Source organism: Nicotiana tabacum, chromosome 22 (assembly GCF_000715075.1).
Source record: "Nicotiana tabacum cultivar K326 chromosome 22, ASM71507v2, whole genome shotgun sequence".
Lineage (NCBI taxonomy): Eukaryota > Viridiplantae > Streptophyta > Magnoliopsida > Solanales > Solanaceae > Nicotiana > Nicotiana tabacum.
Window position 1 is genome coordinate 229,869,988 of NC_134101.1, and position 19,802 is coordinate 229,889,789.

Consider the following 19,802-nt stretch of genomic DNA (forward strand, 5'->3'; position numbering starts at 1 on the left):
CCATATCAAAGAAGATCATCGGGACGGAGGTGCTCCAAAGCATTCGATCGACTGAGCAATAAAAGGGCAGCTGAGCTACCAACTCATCGATGTATGGCGTCTAGATGAACTGACAAATAATAACATAAAAGTGAGTATGCGCAACACAACTCAATTTCAACAAGTAAGTGTAGGTACATATCTACCTGTCTGTCCACCAGCATATCTAGCACATCCCTGATAAGGGGGAGATTATGATGAGCATCGGTCCCTCGGTAGTTCCCACGCCTGAGAATCCACCTAGAAGATAGAGGGAGAAACGGATAAGCCTCACCAGGCGCAAGTGCTGGTAGAGGTGGCTGCAACGGCATGATCCGCTGCCAGGCCCAAACCTAAGATAAAAGGTTGATGTAAAATTTATGAGTCATTTCGACCATATAGAATTCGGAGAAATGAACAGAGTATTCGAAAATGTTGTCACCTGTAGGAGGGGCAGAAAACCACATATGTCCACCGCTGGGCCCATGCTCGCCCGACACATGCTCCTATACAGGTATGCGAGAACAGCAGCACCCCAACTGTACTGGGGTAAACCATCCAACTCCTGAAGATGGTGGAGAAAGCGCATACTCACTTTACTCCCCGAAGTGTTTGGGAACAAGACACACCCGAAAAGCAGGAGCAGCGCCAACCGCGTGTACCTCTCAATATGGAGATCCTCCGTCTCGCCGGTAATGTCTGGGTGCAAAAACGCCATATGATCTCTGATGGCTGACAAAGCAACGCGACTGCCCCCAGCGTCACCCTGAGGTCTATAACCAGTAAAATGCATCATCATATCCAAAAATTGTGCACGCGTCATGGATCTAATGTACTAGGGCAGTGCTACGGCCCGTCCATCTACGCGCAGCCCGTACAAAACCTGAACATCCTCCAGCGTGATGGTGGCCTCTCCAGTGGGCAAGTGAAAAGTGTGCGTCCCCGGTCGCCACCGCTCTACCAAGGCCGTGATGAGAGACCAATCAAGCTGCATCCGTCCAAGCTCAAAACTCGTATAGAAGCTCGTAGCCTGTAGGCGCGCAACAACGCGGGCATGGAAAGGATGCTCCCCGATGAACTCCCATAAATCGTCAGGTCTCCTGGGGCGGAGAGGCTGCATCGATAGCTGTCCCTCCCATACAAATGAGGACCTATGGTCTCCCTGCAACACTAGTAGCTGATCCTCGGCAGCTCCGGGATGCGCAGGCGGAGGAAAGTCCATGTCGTCTACTATAATTTAAACAAAATTAATTGTGTGTATTAGCTTAATAAATTAAATAATTAATTATGTTTAAAATTGGACTGAATAATTATGTACGGGTTCCAAGCTCGATATTTGAGGCCCGGTAGCACCGAGTTATCCTTAATTATTATGCGTGTTAATTTCAACATTTTTAGAATTGTGTCTGTTAGATTAATAAATTAAATAATTAATTATGTTTACAATTGGACTGAATAATTATGTATGGGTTCCAGACTCATTTTTTGAGGCCCGGTAGCACCGAGTTATCCTTAATTATTATTCGTGTCAATTTTAATATTTTTACAATTGTGTGTGCTAGCTTAATAAATTAAATAATTAATTATGTTTACAATTGGACTGAATAATTATGTATGGGTTCCAGGCTCGATTTTTGAGGCTCGGTAGCACCGAGTTATCCTTAATTATTATGCGTGTCAATTTTAACATTTTTAGAATTGTGTGTGCTAGCTTAATAAATTAAATAATTAATTATATTTAAAATTGGACAGAATAATTATGTATGGGTTCCAGGCTCGATATTTGAGTTAATTTTACAACATATAGGAATTTGTTACTTTTGTAAGTTTATTGTTATAATTAAATAATTAATTTTGTAAAGTGTAATTGGATAGAGTTTGCAGTTACTGCATACTTAAACTACATAGACTCTACGCTAAAAGGCTCTATATTTTACAACACTAACAGGCTCTATATTTTACTACAGTAAAAGGCTCTATATTTTACTACACTAAAAGGCTATTTATTTTACTACGCTAAAAGGTCACTATTACATATAAAAACAACTAACATAAAATACAAATATGAACAACAAACAAAATAAATAATATTAATTTTTTAACAATACAAATAATTTATCAAATTTTAACAATTTTTTGTACTAAAACTAATAAATCAATCCGGGTATAAATAAGATATAAATTTAAACACAAACATAACACAAATTAATATGGAAAAACATTAAACAATACAAATATGCATGTACTATACGAGTTTCGACATAAACAAAACTGAAATACCTCGATTTAAATTTTTTAAATTTGATTGAAATCGAATTTTTGCGCTCGAAAGAAGGAATCCAAAGCTTGTCTTGTAGGTGGGACCTACACTCCTTGCTCTTTAGGTGACGGGTGGGGCCCAATTTTTTTTTTTTTGAAGTTTGACGCGGGGGGGGGGGGGGGACCAGCAGAATCGAAGGTTTTTGAGGTCCTTCGGTTCAGTGGTCCAAGGAAGAAGAAGGGCTATATTTTATTGAAGCTGTTCGCAGTATTATACTGCGTTTTAAGTAAAACGCAGTATAATACTGCGAACAGCTTTAATAAAATATAGTTGTGCCCAACATCTTAGTAAAACGCAGTATAGTACTGCGATTTCCAAATTTTTTTTTAAAAGTAAAACGCAGTACTATACTGCGAATTACTTTAATGGCAAAATTTCCGTTAACGTAATTCACAGTATAATACTGCGTTTTACTCATTTATGTAACTTTTTTTAAAGTAGTACAAAAGTGTTTTTTGTCCAAAAAATGATTAAAAAGGTTTCGGATTCCATTATTTAATAGTGTATCCCACACATCATAATGGGGCATTTACATTTATATTCGCTTTTTGAGTCACGTTTTAACTTGTGCCCGCTTTGCAAAAATAATTGCAAGTGTACCCATTTTTTCGCGTAACTTCAGCATTCGGGGCTGAAGTAGCAAAGACAATCACGTAAAACTTCAGCATTCTAGTAGACGGGCCTGAAGTAGCAAGTGTGCTGAACCAAGTGTGCTGAAGTTTTTATTTGTAATTGATGAACTTAAGCATAGTAGCTGAAGTTTTGTTCTCTATTTGCTGAAGTTTTTGTTTGTAATTGCTGAACTTAAGCATAGTAGCTGAAGTTTTGTTCTCTATTTGCTGAACTTTTTGTTTGTAATTACACTAAATAAGCTGAAGTTTTTTTGTCTTGGATTCAAAAACTTTAGCAGAAGATGCTGAAGTTATTTAGTTCATTTGTAAAAACTTCAGCACTAAAAGCTAATTTTTTTTTGTCCTAGATAATCTTTTTCAAAAACTTCAGCAGAAGATGTTGAAGTTATTTAGTTCATTTGTAAAAACTTCAACTTCAGCAGAAGATGTTGAAGTTATTTAGTTCATTTGTAAAAATTTCAGCACTAAAAGCTGAAGTTTTTTTTGTCCTGGATAAGCTTTTTCAAAAACTTCTGCAGAAGATGCTGAAGTTATTTAGTTCATTTGTAAAAACTTTAGCACTATATAAGTTGAAGTTTTTGAAAAAGATTTCTAACATACTAGATAAACTAGTATTAGTGCCTGCGCGGATGCGCGGACACTAATCATATTTAATATTTAAGTTATTTGGATTGTATATAAATAATCTTAGAATTACACTTTTTCATTAAATATAGATAATCATTGGATATTAACTACATGAAAAAAATTAACCATTTCTTCTATTTTTCTTTTTTGATATCATTTTTGCCGGTGTCATTGGATCCTAAAAATAGTCAGAAAGCAAAATAATAATTCATATTTATGGCAAAACAATCAAATGTTGAGACAATGAATGACTTTTTGGATAAGACTTAATTCTTTTACTACTACTTGAACTCTTATTTGGTGTGTTGATATCTCTTAAAAAATATTTCTTTCTTAAAATTTCAGTTTCTAAAACATTATTTTTCAATAATAATTATTTTTATAATAATGTAATTGAAAATATTATTCTTAATTAAAAATTCATTTTAGTTGGCTATCTAAAAATATAAAAAATTCTTTAGCTAGTGAATTCTCTTACTCCATTTTGATATTTGACTTTAACCATGTCAAATATCTGATTTATTTGAATTATATGTAAATAACCTTAACATTTAGACCTTCTAAATAATTTTATATAATCGTCAGATATTAATTAAGAAACACTAATGAAAAAAGACTAACATTTTCTCAATTCTCGTAGTGATAATTTTATTTTTGCACTATTCTCATAGGTATCAGTGAAACTTAAAAATAGCCACAACGTGAATTTTTAACTCATATTTATGGCAAAGCACAAAGGTTGACACGATATAAACGATTCTTTGATTACGACGTGACTCTTATACTACGACTTGAACTCTTATTTGGTATGATTTTATCTTTCAAAAAATATTTCTATTTTGAAATTGCAATTTCTAAAACTTTATATATATTATAATAATGATTATCTTTATAATGATGCAAGTGAAGATATTATCCTTAATTTAAAATTCACTTTAATCGGCTATCTAAAAATTTAAATGATTCTTTGGCCGGATTTATTCCAGTATGTCTCCACTTTAAGTTTATCGATATCTCTATCCTCAGAATTTGAATTTTTAATACATTATATATACAAAAAATTTGTTCTTTGAATCATTAAATGTAAATTAATTGATTATTATCAAAAATTGCATATATTATCTTAAAATTATCAAGTAGTTTATTTTTCGACACGAAACTTGGTTTAACCTAAATGCAAACTACTCAAATTGTATTCCAATTCAAATTTGAATATCATATCAGTTTGTTAGTAATATTGATTTTTTAAAAACGACACATAATGTAAACTAAAAAAATATTCGAAGATATCCTTATCTTATAATCTATGTATTTGAGTTGAAAAAAAAAATTGAAATCGATGAGATTAACTTTCAAATTTTTTATACTCAACAAAGATGAAACATAAGAATAAATTTGTTGTCATCTTTTATTTCTCGTTTTTAGATCTTTCTAACATTTTTTTCAATATTTATTTATTTTTATCTTTTTTTTATGTCATTATTTATTTTGTTACAAAAAATTAATTTATTTCACTAGAAAAGGATGAGTTTTAATAAAAAATTATCTACATATGAGCTTTAATTATATTTTTAGTCTTTGGTTGAAATTATTTCATATTTTTCTTTTGGCTTTATCTAATCAGCCTAAATAGGTGCTCACCGGACCATTTAAATTAAAAAACTGAATAATGTGTAATTTATATATAATCAATATATAATATGTGTATAATCCTGTGTTGTCGGTATATCATCTATTTATATTAGCTATAAAAAGTAAACAATAAATATGGCCAGATATTATATAAATATTTCATAAGATTTTGATTTTTTGAGTTTATTCATGATATAACTTCTATTATAATAATTTTAAAACTCTCTATTAATGTTCAAAAATATCTTACCTTTTTATTATCTTTAAATTAAAAAAAGTAAAGAGTTTTTTCGAAATAATTTGTTTACATTTTAAAAAAAATATTTCACGTCATACAAATTTTTTCTTTATATATAATCTTTGTTACACTTAAAAGTCGCTATAGAAACTATCAATTAGAAATCAATTTTTCTCTTGTAGAGTTTGAAAAAAAAAACCTTTCACGTAATCTAATGATTCAAAACTAATATTTTTCAACCAAAAAAATAGTATACCCTTGCAATATTGGTTTGACTACAGCTAAATGAAGGGGTTTCAGCTTGTACCCTTCAATTCCTTGAATGTGCTAAAATGAATTAATGATAGCAATTGTATAACCAAAGTTTTGTTATTTGTTTGATGTCCATTTATGCAAATTGACTCTTCAAACAAATATTCTTCAAGAAGAAAAAAGAAACAATTTTTTTTTTAATATTGACTAATTTTGTGATGTTTCTTTCTCCAGCATGTATGTTTACTTTATTATATATGTAAGTAAAATTTTATTTGTTTTTTTAAAATCTTTTTTGTTATTTAGATAAACATAGACATGTACCCTATATATTACATTTATTTTAAAAGAATTTTATTTTATTCAAATCTAGCTATAGTGTTTCAAAGAACTATACTTATAGAATTTTAAATGTGAAAGAGTTTTATCGTTATATGGAGTAGTTTTTTTTCTTTTGCTAGAGGCGAAGTAGTATTTAAATAATTATAAAAAATAACAAAAGTTCCTTACATGATTGCATATGATTATTAACCGAATTATGTATGATAACATGATTAAAAAAAGATAAATTTTATTTTTAATCTCTCTCTCTCTCTCTCTCTCTCTCTCTCTCTCTCTCTCTCTCTCTCTCTCTCTCTATATATATATATATATATATATATATATATATATATATATATATATATATATATATATATATATATATATATATATATATATATGTATGTATGTATGTATGTATGTATGTATATATATATTTGTATTTAACTAAAATAGTCAAATATAGAATAAAGTTACCATATATTATTGACATTTATTAGTTTGCCACTTGGCTTAACTATAATGTCAATTATATATGGTAACTTTCTTGCTTTAATATAGATATATAGATAATCAGATTACCAACAATATCTAAATCATAAATTTTGGAAACAATAAACGTGAAAAGAACATATTATCATTGTCTACTAACTTATGTACGTGAAAATATTCACAAATTATTATCTACTAACTTACATAATTATTTATAATTTATTTTTAAATAATCTGATAAACATATTTATGTCAATCATCCCATGAACTGAAGTTTCATAGCAGCACCAACAGCACAAGAAGAAGAAGAAGAAAACAAAGGAGGAGAAATGAAGTTGAAGTTATTTAAAAAGTGAGTACAAATTAAAACTTTAAAAAAAATAAGTATAGGTTAAATGGGGGCGACCAAATAGGGTGCCCCGTGCAATTTTTACAATCATAATCCTATCAGAACTTGTTCGCTAACTAAATGATCCAGGTTAATGTAATTTTTTTTTTATTTTCTATGATAATATGATGCAATATATATCCTCATCTCTTAATTTGTCTGCATCGCATGTAACGATTCTAAATATTAGGTATTTGCCTGATTACTTAATAATTTTTATCTTTCCTAACAAATATATATAGATATAAATCTTTCAGATTTGGTTAATTCTTTTTTTTTGGGGGTGGGGAGGGGGGAGGGGAAGGTTGGTTCGTTAAAAAATGTGGTGTGGGGGGGGGGGGGAGAGGGGAGGGGAGGGTATTTTATTCGTTTTATGTGAGGCAGAAAAACAAAAAAACAGAAAATCAAAAAATCTTTTTTAGGAAAGAAATTTACTGTTTGTATATTTCCGTACGCTCTTTTATAATAAAGATTGTTTGTGTTTTTAAAGATTATTAAATTATTTGTTTTTTTGTATATTTTTCTTCATTGTTGTTAGCTTTCAAATGATTGGGTTGGTGTTCAGTGTACCGCTTGTGACGCCTATGCTTTGCATGAACATCTCAATGTCCAAGATAAAAAGAACGAGGGGAAGAATCGACGAGGCGAGTGTTCTCGAAGAGAAAATCGTGATGGTTATATCCCTATGAGGCACTACCATATGCATAGCAGAGGCGGATTTAGGGGAGCGAAAAGGGGTTTCACCCAAACTCCTTTTGCTGGAAAATTACATTATACAGGTAAAACAAAATTCATTTTGTGCCTTTATATATTAAATTTTGAATCTCCTTGACATAGTTTACAAACATAGCTCAACGACCAGATTTCAAAACCTTTGTTAGATCGTTGGTTCATTTTCCATCGATTGTAGTCGCTTTTATTTTTTTTTTAACTTTTTGAACCCCTTAGCGAGAATCCTGTCTCCGCCGCAAATGCAGAGTCACTATATTCATGCCAAAACGTGCATGCTTAAGCTAGCTTTTATTATTCACGAGTTTCTATTTTTCACTATATTCCTAACTTGCAACATTAATGAATCTCAGTATATGTGTCTTCCCAACTTTCCACTTCACCCTCGCATGAAGGTACATATTACAGTACTATTTGCTGAATAGACATCTCTCCAATATTTCTTAAAAAAAATACTAAAATTGGAATTTTTACTAATTTTAATCTTATCAATGTAAAAGTGGAATTCATATTAATCCTAATTTCATCCAACAAAATAGATCAAGACATGATTTGACATAATATTAATTTAAATACAATTTTAAGGGTCTTTTGGTTTGAAGATAAGTTATGTTGAGATTATTTATGTTGGGATTAATTATACTAGAATTAGTTATACTGGGATTGGTTATTCTGATATTATTTCTTATTGACTGTTTTGTATGTTGTGTTAATCCTTGAATTGTCAGTTTTATTGCTTTATCTTGGAATTATTATTTCACCCTCTGACATGTATTATAACTTATACTGGTACTATTTTAATCCTGAGATAACTTATTATAGGATTAGTAACCAAACAAGGATAAGGCGATACTAAATTTAATATTCTATGACAAGTAACCAAAAACTATGTTGCTCGGACTCCCTGAAAATGTTATTGCACTTTGTCAGATCCTCCAAAAATGCACTACTTTTGAAAAATTAGGCATGTACCCGTTGACATTTTTAAAGTATCCGAGCAACACCGTCTTTGATTACTTGTCATGGAATATTAGGAAGAATTCCTTTCTAACTGCATTTGCATTTAGAAGAAATATGTTTGATATGACAGAAGTCGTCTTTAACATGAAAAATATTTTCTTGAAAAATTATTTTTTCGAAGAAAGTATTTTCCTTGAAGAATATCTTTTGGTGCTTGTGTTGTGAGTAGAATTCATACTAAACCTAATTTCATCCAACAAAATAGATCAAGACATGATTTGGCATAATATTAATATAAATACAACTCTAAGGGGTCGTTTTGAAAACAAGTTATGTTGGGATTAGTTATAATGTATTTAGTTATCCCATTATTATTTCTTATTGATTGTTTGATATGTTGTATTAATTCTGGGATTGTCAGTTTCACTGATTTATCCTGGGATTATTATTCTATCATCTGGTAAGTATAACTTATACCGGTACCATTTTAAATCTGAGATAACTTATTCCAGGATTAGTAACCAAACAAAGGATAAAGAACGATAAGGTGATACTAAATTTTTATCCCATTACTATTTTTATTTATCCATCATACCAAATAATCCTTAGAGATCAACAAAAAATTTTAAGTCAAATAATTTATTTTTGGTATCGTTCTAATTTTATCGGATGTCAACGACAAAACAATTTAGTGTCAGATTAAAATCCCTTTGGAAAATGTAACTAACAAAGTTTTCTTTCAAATTAAATTATCCATTCAAAACCACTCCCTCCCCGTTAACCTCGCTATACCATTACCATGTAACTTTCTTTGTGTATATATATGTGTGTATATTCTGTATATAATTCATATACATAATATGTGAACCATCACTAAGAGCTCTATATATTTTTTTTTCCAACTAAATTCTATCCCATTATCAAAAAAATAAAAATAGAAAAATAGAAAATCTCAAAAAATTTGCTACATTGACTTCTTGATCATTTGTTTTCTTTTCCTTTCCTACTTTTTAACTAACTTTTATTGTTTGTTAATTCATATTTTGTATACTTCTTTTTTGTGTCTATTGATTTGTACCATATTGTTTTAGAAGAAGGATTTTGAGATTGTAAGAAAAAATGGAGAGATTTTTAATTATGGGATTTATGCTATTTTCCCTCTTGGCTGTTGTTACAGAGGCAGAACACATGAAATATAAGGATCCAAAACAGAAATTAGGTGTTAGAATTAAAGATTTGATGAAAAGAATGACACTTGAGGAGAAAATTGGTCAGATGACTCAAATTGAGAGGAAAGTTGCCTCAGCTGATGTTATGAGGAAATATTTCATTGGTATGTTTATGATTTTTTTTTATTTTTTTTTAGTTTCTAAGATTGAATTGGCCATTCTTGAATTATTTTTTGTAGATAATTGATGTTAAAACCTTGTGCATTGTATGTTTGAGAATGGCCACATTTGTTCATAATTTGTGTCTTTGGTTTATGTGGCTCAGACTCTCCGAAAATGTTGTTGCATCCGTGTTAAATCTTCCAAAAATGTACTACTTTTGGAGGATTCGACACGTGCCTGTTGGCATTTTTAAAGAGTCTGAGCAACATATTCAGTATATTCCCATATGTGAGATCTGGGGAGGGTAGTGTATACGTAGACCTTACCCCTATCTTATGCAGTTAGAGAGACTGTTTCCAAGACACCCTCGGCTCATGCACGCACAGTCACAACACGAAAGCAATCCCTTTCTAACAACATTTGCATTTAGAGGAAATAAGGTAGAGGGAAGAGGGTGACTTGTTTGAAAATGTTTAATATGACAGAAGTCGTCTCTCTCATGGAAAATGTTTTCTTGAAAATTTGATTTTCGGAGAAAATATTTTCCTTGAAGAATGTTTTTGGTGCTTATGTTGTGAGTAGAAAATATTTTCTTTGAGAAAAGTATAAGTTATCCAAGAATGCTTCAATGAAACGTTTTGGTACCGAAGATTAATAGTAATGTTTATGTGTTAGTTGGAGCAAATAATACGAAATTAAAAGTTAAGATAGTCGTAAGGAAAATAACTTCTGCTCATAAGTAAGAGAATTCATTTTTCATCGTCGATTATTCTTTTTTGGCAGGGAGCTTATTGAGTGGTGGAGGGAGTGTACCAAAACCTAATGCCTCCGCGGAGGATTGGGTGAATATGGTAAATGAGTTTCAAAAGGGCGCTCTTAAGACTCGCCTTGGCATTCCCATGATTTATGGCATTGATGCAGTTCATGGCCATAATAATGTCTACAAAGCTACAATCTTCCCTCACAATGTTGGACTTGGTGTCACCAGGCAAGTAGCTATACATATATTTTAAGTCATTCTTAAAAATTCAGGTGCTTTTCATATATTGTATTATGTTGTGTTGTCCGAGCTCTTTTGTTGAATTAGACTATAAAGATGCCTGATAGCTGATTCCTTCTGGTTAAAACTTATGATCAAGCAATTATCTTAGGCGATTTGAGTTCAAGATTTTGGTTGTTTTAATACAGGGATCCTGATCTTGTGAATGTTGTGTTGTCCGAGCTCTTTTGTTGAATTAGACTATAAAATTGCCTGATAGTCTATTCCTTCATAAAATCCTCGTGTTTTCATCGATTTGAGTTCAAGATTTTGGTTGTTTTAATACAGGGATCCTGATCTTGTGAAGCGAATCGGGGCTGCAACTGCACTTGAAGTCAGAGCCACAGGAATACAATATGCTTTTTCTCCCTGCCTTGCAGTAAGTTGATGTTATTAACACTTCTAGCATATTAGGTGTCTTTATTTATTTGATATCTTAATAATTCTGTTCTTTGGTAGGTATGTAGAAACCCGAGATGGGGCCGCTGTTATGAAAGCTACAGTGAAGACGTTAATATCGTGCGAAGCATGACAGAGATCATTCCTGGTTTACAAGGAGATGTGCCGGCTAACATGAGCAAGGGTGTTCCCTTTGTTGATGGAAAGTATGAATCTTTATTACTGTATTTCCTTTTCGTTCAATGATCTATACAACGTCCGAATCTCTTGAAAAAAATCTGAATAATTTCTTTCACTAGCATAAAAGGGATAAATGGATATCAAGATGGAACGTTAGAGTTAATGATCTAAGAATTAGTGCAATTGATTCACCACATACGGTTGCCATCACATGAAATCTTCTCTCATTTAATAACATTCACGTTGCACTGAACTTATAATCTGGTTCAACAGAATGTCTTTTTGGTATTAGAATTTCCAATCCTTTATTATGGTGAATTGAATTATTTATTGGTTGTACAGGAAAAAGGTTGTGGCCTGTGCTAAGCACTTTGTGGCAGATGGTGGCACGGTCAATGGAATCGATGAAAATAATACAGTAATCGACCCGCAAGGATTATTTAGCATTCACATGCCAGCATATTATGATTCTGTCATAAAGGGTGTCGCGACAGTAATGGCATCTTACTCGAGCTTGAACGGCGAAAGGATGCATGCCAACACACATCTACTCACTGGCTTCCTAAAAGAGAGGCTGAACTTCAGGGTAAGAATGATTAGCTTACGGATTTAACTTATATATGCTGACACCAGTGGTGAAGCCACATGTATTCAAGGGTATCAATTGATACCCTTTCGACGGATTATTATGTATATATACTATATATTGACTCTCTTGGCTTCTTTATTACGGATTATTACGGATTAAGAATGATTAGCTCACGGATTTAACTTATATACACTGACAACAGTGGCAGAGCCACATTCGTCGGATAATTACTATATGTTGCTAGGTAAAAAATTCTATATATTGACTTCTCTTGGCTTCTTCTTGGATTTACTTTTTTAAGGTTTTCTGTGTTTAGTCAATCTACGCAGAGCGAATCGATCCCTAAGGAACCCCCCGAAAGCCCCTGACTATAGATAGGAAAAGATATAGAGGTGCGTGCCACACTCACAAGGGACTGAGAAATTGACGATCAATGAGGTTGCTCGAAGAGGTTTGTCTTATCGAGTTCCTATACTCGATGACCACAAGATGGTTCTACATGGCATCTTGTGTAGAGGGATATATCTTTGGCACAACCCCCTTCCCCCCTCGTGAAAATTTTGGCTCCAGTACTGGCTGATACTATTAAGAACTTTTACACGGCCAATGTACTTTTACCCCTTGTAGTAGCTTAGCAAATAACCTACCTTATTTTTCAAATTACTACATCTCAATTTTATGGACGGTTAACTGTAGCTATCCTTTTGGTGACTTGATAGTGTAAAATTTTCTTAAACTATCAGTGAACGTTTGGTTTTACATTCAGTTGGTTAAGGTCGATGACGGATGAATCCAAAGTAGTAAATAACTACCAATTTTTGCCTGTATATTTCAGGGCTTTGTCATTTCAGATTGGGAAGGTATTAACCGGATTACTAACCCAGCTAACTCTAACTACACGTATTCCGTTCAAGCAAGTGTTATGGCAGGAGTTGACATGGTTAGTACACTAAATTTCTTCGTCGACAATATGAAAATGGTGATGGTTTATATGTTGCTTATTTTGAATGATTTGTGTATGCACAGGTTATGGTACCAGAGAACTATACAGATTTTATCGGCAACTTGACTTTCCTAGTGAAAAACAATTTCGTTCCCATGAGCAGAATCGATGATGCAGTGAAGAGGATATTAAGGGTTAAGTTTGTCATGGGACTGTTTGAGGATCCAATGGCTGATCTTAGCATGGCAAAATATTTGGGTTGCAAGGTGCAAATTGCTGATGTGCTATAACCAAAAATGTTTCAATTCGTTGGATTTTTCGCGTTATATTTATGTTCTTTTAATATCTTTCTGTAGGAGCATAGAGAATTGGCAAGGGAAGCAGTGAGGAAATCACTTGTGCTTTTGAAGAACGGAAAAAAACCTGATCAACCATTACTTCCCCTTCCGAAGAAAGCGCGAAGGATACTTGTTGCCGGAACTCATGCAGATAATTTAGGATATCAGTGTGGAGGCTGGACAATTCAATGGCAGGGTGTTCCCGGCAATAATCTTACAATCGGTATGTTTTGTCCTATTCTGTCGTTTCGACTAGAGTTTCTGCAGCAAAAACTTGATGTACCGATACTTGACACATTTCTTCTGATCCTTCGAGAGAAAAAGATTCATTCTCTTCATAAAAATTAGAGCCAATAGAGATCTCTTTATCGGTTAATCCCTGGCCTCATTAAAGAATCGTTTTCGATCCATTCAGTAGGATATCAACAGAAAAGGCAAATATTTTATGATACACTAGATCCGGCTTGGTTACTGAACGAATGAATAGTTCTAACCATCTTTTGAAATCCCTCTTATAATTCAAAATCATATTATAACATGTATCGTACTAGATACGTAAGTAGAGGCGGACCCAGGATTTGAAGGTCGGGAGTGCACTTTTGCTTTCAACCAAAATCTGCTCTGTATACAGGGTGCTACTAATATATATATATATAGTATTTTCTAAAAACATATACATGTATTCATGGAAATTTTTCCGAACTTTCCGGATGCCGACGACCCCTCACTTGATAACATAGGTCCGCCTCTGTACGTAAGCAAATCCATGTTACCTGGATTAGCTGCACCATCTCTACTGTGCTTGCCACTTCTTTTTTTGAATCCTCTCGTATAAATTTCTGCTTCCGCTACTGATTAGAGCCGAAAGTTCTCTTTGCAGCATGAGTAAAATCAAGCTAATACATGTTTAAATGTTACAGGAACTACCATCTCAAAGGCTATTATGAATACTGTTGATCCTTCAACAGAAGTAGTATACCAGCAGAATCCTGTCTTAGTCGAGTCCAGCCAATTCGACTATGCTATCGTAGTTGTTGGCGAACCTCCATATGCTGAAATGTATGGTGATAGCTCAAATCTCACTATACTTGATCCTGGTCCTAGCATTATCAAAAACATCTGTGGCACTGTCAAGTGTGTTGTAGTCGTTATCTCTGGCCGTCCTGTTGTGATCGAACCATACGTTGAAAAAATGGACGCGCTCGTGGCTGCATGGCTTCCAGGGACAGAAGGACAAGGTGTTGCTGATGTTTTGTTTGGTGACTATGGATTCACCGGAAAACTCGCGCGTACTTGGTTCAAGAGAGTCGATCAGCTTCCGATGAACGTTGGCGATCCACACTATGATCCTCTGTTCCCCTTTGGATTTGGCCTCACAACTCAGCCAGTGAAGGGAAATTAACTGGAAATATGATTAATTGAAGTCATTTTTTAAGAAAAGTTTCATATGATTAAGAGCTCTTGGTAGACTAGCAAGCAAAAGAAGAAAAAGAGGAACTTATCAATTTATTCTGACATGTTGTAAAAGCAGTCTGTATCTTGTTATTTTTCTTATACATTGTTGTAAATAGCAATATAGGCACATAATTATTGTATTGAGCTTGCTGAGGTTCATCACATAAATAATATGGATATCTAATATATTTTGTTCATATACATGGTGGTTTGTAGTTATTCGTAATGGATAGGGCAGCCCGATAAACTAAGAATCATACATTCACGAGGGGATGGATATCTAATATATTTTGTTCATATACATGGTGGTTTGTAGTTATTCGTAATGGATAGGGCAGCCCGATAAACTGAGAATCATACATTCACGAGGGGGTGGATATCTAATATATTTATTTATGTACATGGTGGTTTTGTAGTTATTCGTAATGGGTAGGGCAGTCTGGTAAACTAAGTATCATGCATTCACGGAGGGATGATATCTAATATATTTATTTATGTACATAATGGTTTTGTAGTTATTTGTAATGAGCAGGACAGCTCGGTAAACTAAGCCTCCCCTATTTGCACAGGGAAGGATATCTAATATATTGATTTATGTATATAGTGGTTGGTAGTTATTCGTAATGGGTAGGACAACTCAGTGCACGAGATATCCTACATTCACGCAATGTCCGGAAAAGGGCAGCACCCCAACGGGTATAATGTTGCTTTTCAAGTTGAAAGAATTGGCAAGGTCATGACTGTCTGAAATCAAGAAAAATTATAATAGATGGAAGACATGGAACCAAACAATCAAAACAAAAATAATATGGAATCAAATATTTAAAATTTCCACAAAGTAGATCCCTACATCGAATAGGAGAAATAATACTCACTTTATTTCAATTTATATGATTTTTTTTTTTTACTTTGGGACGTTTCAGAATATTTGACATCATTCTATCTCTGTACAACTTTAAAAAATTTTAATTCGTTAAGCTGATAATACTTTAACTTAAATGCCATGTTTTCTTTCTTTTCAACCACTACTTTAGATCTAGCTTTCTAGAAAATTCGTCAATTATATTACAAGAGGAGTTTATGAATGGTTGTATGAGAACCTCTTATCGTAGAGAAGTCGAGTTATGTAAACCTCATTAATTATTAATATGAGTATCCTTTTTACCATTAAAAAGAGAGAATAAAAAGTCTTTATATGTAAGCACTCAAGGGAACAAGGTATACAACAACAACAACAACAACAACGATCCAGTATAATCTCACAAGTGGGGTCTGAGGAGGGTAATATGTACGCAGACCTTATCCCTACTCCGAAGGGTAGAGAGGTTGTTTCCAGGAGACCCTCGGCTCAAAAGAAGCAATAGGAAATGATACATTAGTACCATAAAAATGCGTAATAAAACAGCAACAATATATAATAGATATGAAATATCTATTATTTATTTGTTTTCTTTTTAAACAACAATGATATCAACTTAAACTTACAAATTACTTAGTTCACCCTTTTGTGATTTCCCAATATTTGGTATCCGTATTGAATCCGACAAATTTGAATTCGTCTTGCTTAAGGTCCATCAAAAGGAAAAACACTCTATATCAAGATTTTTCTATTTTCAGGACTCTGAATTCGACCTCTGGTTAAGAATAATTCACTATTTTTTTCATTACTGGAAGTTTGGAGGTAGGCCTGAAGTTTAAATGTTTCAAGTTGAGCGACACTGAAATTGAATACTTGGAGTACAAGTTCAATGACGTGACTTAGGAGGCCGACGTGGAAGTGAGGCCGGAAATACAAGTCATTTCTAAGAGAGAAAGTTTCAAGTATCTGAGGTCTATAATCCACGATAATGAAGAGATTGACGATGATGTCACATATTGTATTGGAGTAGGGTGGATGAAATGGAGACTCACATTCAGCGTTTTGTGTGACAAATGTGCAACAAAGGCTTAAAGATAAATTCAATATAGTGGTTATTGGGCCGGCTATATTATATGGGATGGAATATTGGACACTGAAAACCTCTTATGTTTAAAAGATGAAAGTAGCAAAAATAAAGATATTGAGATGGATGTGTGGACATACTAGGGGGGATATGATTAGGAATGAAGATATTCGGGACAAGGTGAGAATGACCTGTGTGGTAGATAAAGATGCAGGAAGCGAGGTTGAGTTTGTTCGAACATGTGAAAAGAAGAGGCACTGATGCCCCAGAGAGGAGGCGAGAGAGGTTGGCGATGATAGGTTCGAGGAGAGGTAGAGGTAGGTCGAAGAAGTATTAGAAAGAGGTAATAAGGTAGGACATGACACACCTTAAGCTTACTGAGAACATGACCCTTGATAGAAGGGTGTAGAGGTCGAGGATTAGTTTAGTAAGTTAAGTAGGTAGTCCAGCGTATATGTTTTTCATACTTGTAGTGCTAGTGTTATTCTCGTATTTTATATTCTTAGATTTCTATTATTACCTATTACTTTACTTGCTTCGGTTATTTTAGATGTTATTTCTCTTCTTATAGCTTCCTGCTTCTCCATTACCATATTTCCTTTTCATAACTGATGATTACGCTTTCCTTGAGCCAATGGTCTATCCGAAACAATCTCTCTACCTTCACAAGGTATGTGTAAGATCTGCTTACACATTATCCTCTCCGAGCTCCACTTATGGGACTACAATGGATATGTTTTGGGGTTAATGTCCTTCATAAGAATTAATCATGATATTTGTGAAAGAACATAAACAAACCAGCCGTCTTAGCTCAGTGGTAGAGCGCGTGGCTTTTAACCACGTGGTCGTGGGTTCGATCCCCACAGACGGCGATCATTCGTGGGTTTCTCAGAAAGATAAAATCTGCAGTTTATATATTTTGGGAAAATGGTTTTTTCCTGAAGCTTTTTTTTTCTTTTGAGCAAACTGAATTTGAGTTTTTCTTTAAAACTAATTTTTAATTTTTATCTCAAACAAACAGAATTACAAAAGTCAAAAATTGTACTTGCAATTTACGCTAGTGTTTGGACATAGATTTGATTAAAATTTGAAAAAAAAGTTTTTAAAATTGTGTTAAAAAAATAAATTTTGAAAGTTGAAGTTGTGGTTGGACATACATTTTATTTGCAGAAAAGTTGAAGTTTTGGGAGTGGAAGCAAAAATTTCGGCCAAAAATGTCTTAAACTAGTTTTTGAGAACTTGAAATTTTTTGATTTTTTCGCCAATCATTTTTCATAATCAGACAATATTTTATTTTTTTTGAAAAACTAAAGCCAAAATCTATGGCCAAATAGGAGCTACGTCTAAGGCGGGCAACTATTGTATTATATTAAAAAAAATACTTTTTCATCTTTCCTTTAAGTTTTCCAGTGTCAATGTACAATAATTAAATTATACAGAAATTCTCCAAAAAGAAAAGGTTAATAAAGGGAAACTACCACTTACTGCAATATATATATGAGATTTCATAAGAATATTTTTAAAAAAAATTAAGAGCATACATTCCTATAAATCTTCATAAAAATAAGATGGATGGATCAGTTCTCAAGCTCCAAGGGTTTAAAGTATTTCCCATCAATAAGATAAGTGCCAATGCTGAGACGAACTGCCCACACATCCATAGGCTTCCTTGACACTATCCTGCATTTAAAAGCGTCGTACACAACCAAAGATCATCTATAATAATAATAATAATAATAATAATAATAATAATAATAATAATAATAATAATAATAAAGTTACTAATAGGCTATTAGTTCTTCGACTTGGAAAAACATAATATAATTTTAGGATAAAATAAATAAAATTTCTGAGAACAAAAAGTCAAAAAAAAAAAAACATTCTTTTAACCACAATTCCATGTTAACTCTGTGAAAAGAAAAGGTTATATTACAATTTTTGTTTCAAGCAAGTGCGGAGCTAGAGTATTCCGAGCGGGTTCGGTCGAACCCTGTAACTTTGGTTCGAATTCTGTCTTTGTTTAAAAAAAATTCATGAATATATATAAATTATTAATTTAGAACCCAGTAGCTTAAAACGACTAGAATTCTAAACCTATAAACTTGAAATCCTGGCTTCGCCTGTGATTTTCAAGGGCTACCATTTAGTAGTTTCTGCATTAAAACTAATCTTTACTACTATACAAATTTCTTGATTCTTTCTTTTCCGAAAATTTCAGTTCCTGCTGCGTAAGTTTTCCTTGATAATTCAACGACAACAATATACCTAGTAATTCCATTAGCAAGGTCTGGTGAGCAGTGTCGGACCCAGAATTTTGTGCAAGCGGGTTCAATCTTAGAAGTATATAACTTTAGTCGTAAAATAGTAGTTGTCAAGTGGGTTCAAATAAATATTTATACAAAATTTACACAACTTTAATCCTAATTTATACATATACATAATTTTTTTTTTTGTGAAGCGGATTCAGTTACCACTTGGGTCCGCCACTGCTGGTGAGAATAATGTGTGTGAAAACCTTAATTACTCTTACCTTATAAAGGTAGAAACGATGTTTCCGGTAGAGCCTCGGCTCAAGAAAAATATAATTCACGTAAAAGAAATCAAATGCATGGAAATACAAACATAACAATATAAATTAGCTATAAAGTTTCTACAATATAAAAGTTTTTACACTATGAGGTCATCTTACAAGCAATTATAGTTGATTATCCATATATAATAGATTTAGTAAACTACTCACTTTGTCTCAATTTTTGTGACGGAGCTAGAATTTCGAGAATCAGACTTCTTAATTTTGATTTTTAATTTGCACATAGAATCATTAAAAAATTTAAACAAAATTTATACATTGGATGCCAAGTAAAAAATACTATAAGTCACAATAATTAACAATTCAAAATATCAAAAAAGCATATAAAAAAATTAGGGTAAAAAAAAAACTCATTTGACTCTTGAAATTCGAACTCCGACACATAA

At 32.8% G+C, this 19,802-nt stretch overlaps 1 protein-coding gene and 1 non-coding gene across 2 annotated transcripts; both read left to right on the forward strand.

Annotated features, from left to right (window-relative positions):
- The first annotated feature begins 9,479 nt into the window (after positions 1 to 9,479).
- On the forward strand, positions 9,480 to 15,080 carry LOC107782809 (uncharacterized). The gene is made up of 9 exons (XM_016603744.2): positions 9,480 to 9,942; positions 10,724 to 10,928; positions 11,268 to 11,358; positions 11,439 to 11,584; positions 11,901 to 12,144; positions 12,983 to 13,087; positions 13,174 to 13,356; positions 13,447 to 13,651; positions 14,349 to 15,080. The coding sequence occupies exons 1-9, from the start codon at positions 9,729 to 9,731 to the stop codon at positions 14,828 to 14,830; spliced, it is 1,875 nt and encodes a 624-aa protein (XP_016459230.1). The 5' UTR covers positions 9,480 to 9,728; the 3' UTR covers positions 14,831 to 15,080.
- Positions 15,081 to 17,626: 2,546 nt separating this feature from the next.
- On the forward strand, positions 17,627 to 17,698 carry TRNAK-UUU (transfer RNA lysine (anticodon UUU)). The gene has a single exon. It is a non-coding gene; the product is annotated as a tRNA-Lys (tRNA).
- The last annotated feature ends 2,104 nt before the right edge of the window (positions 17,699 to 19,802 follow it).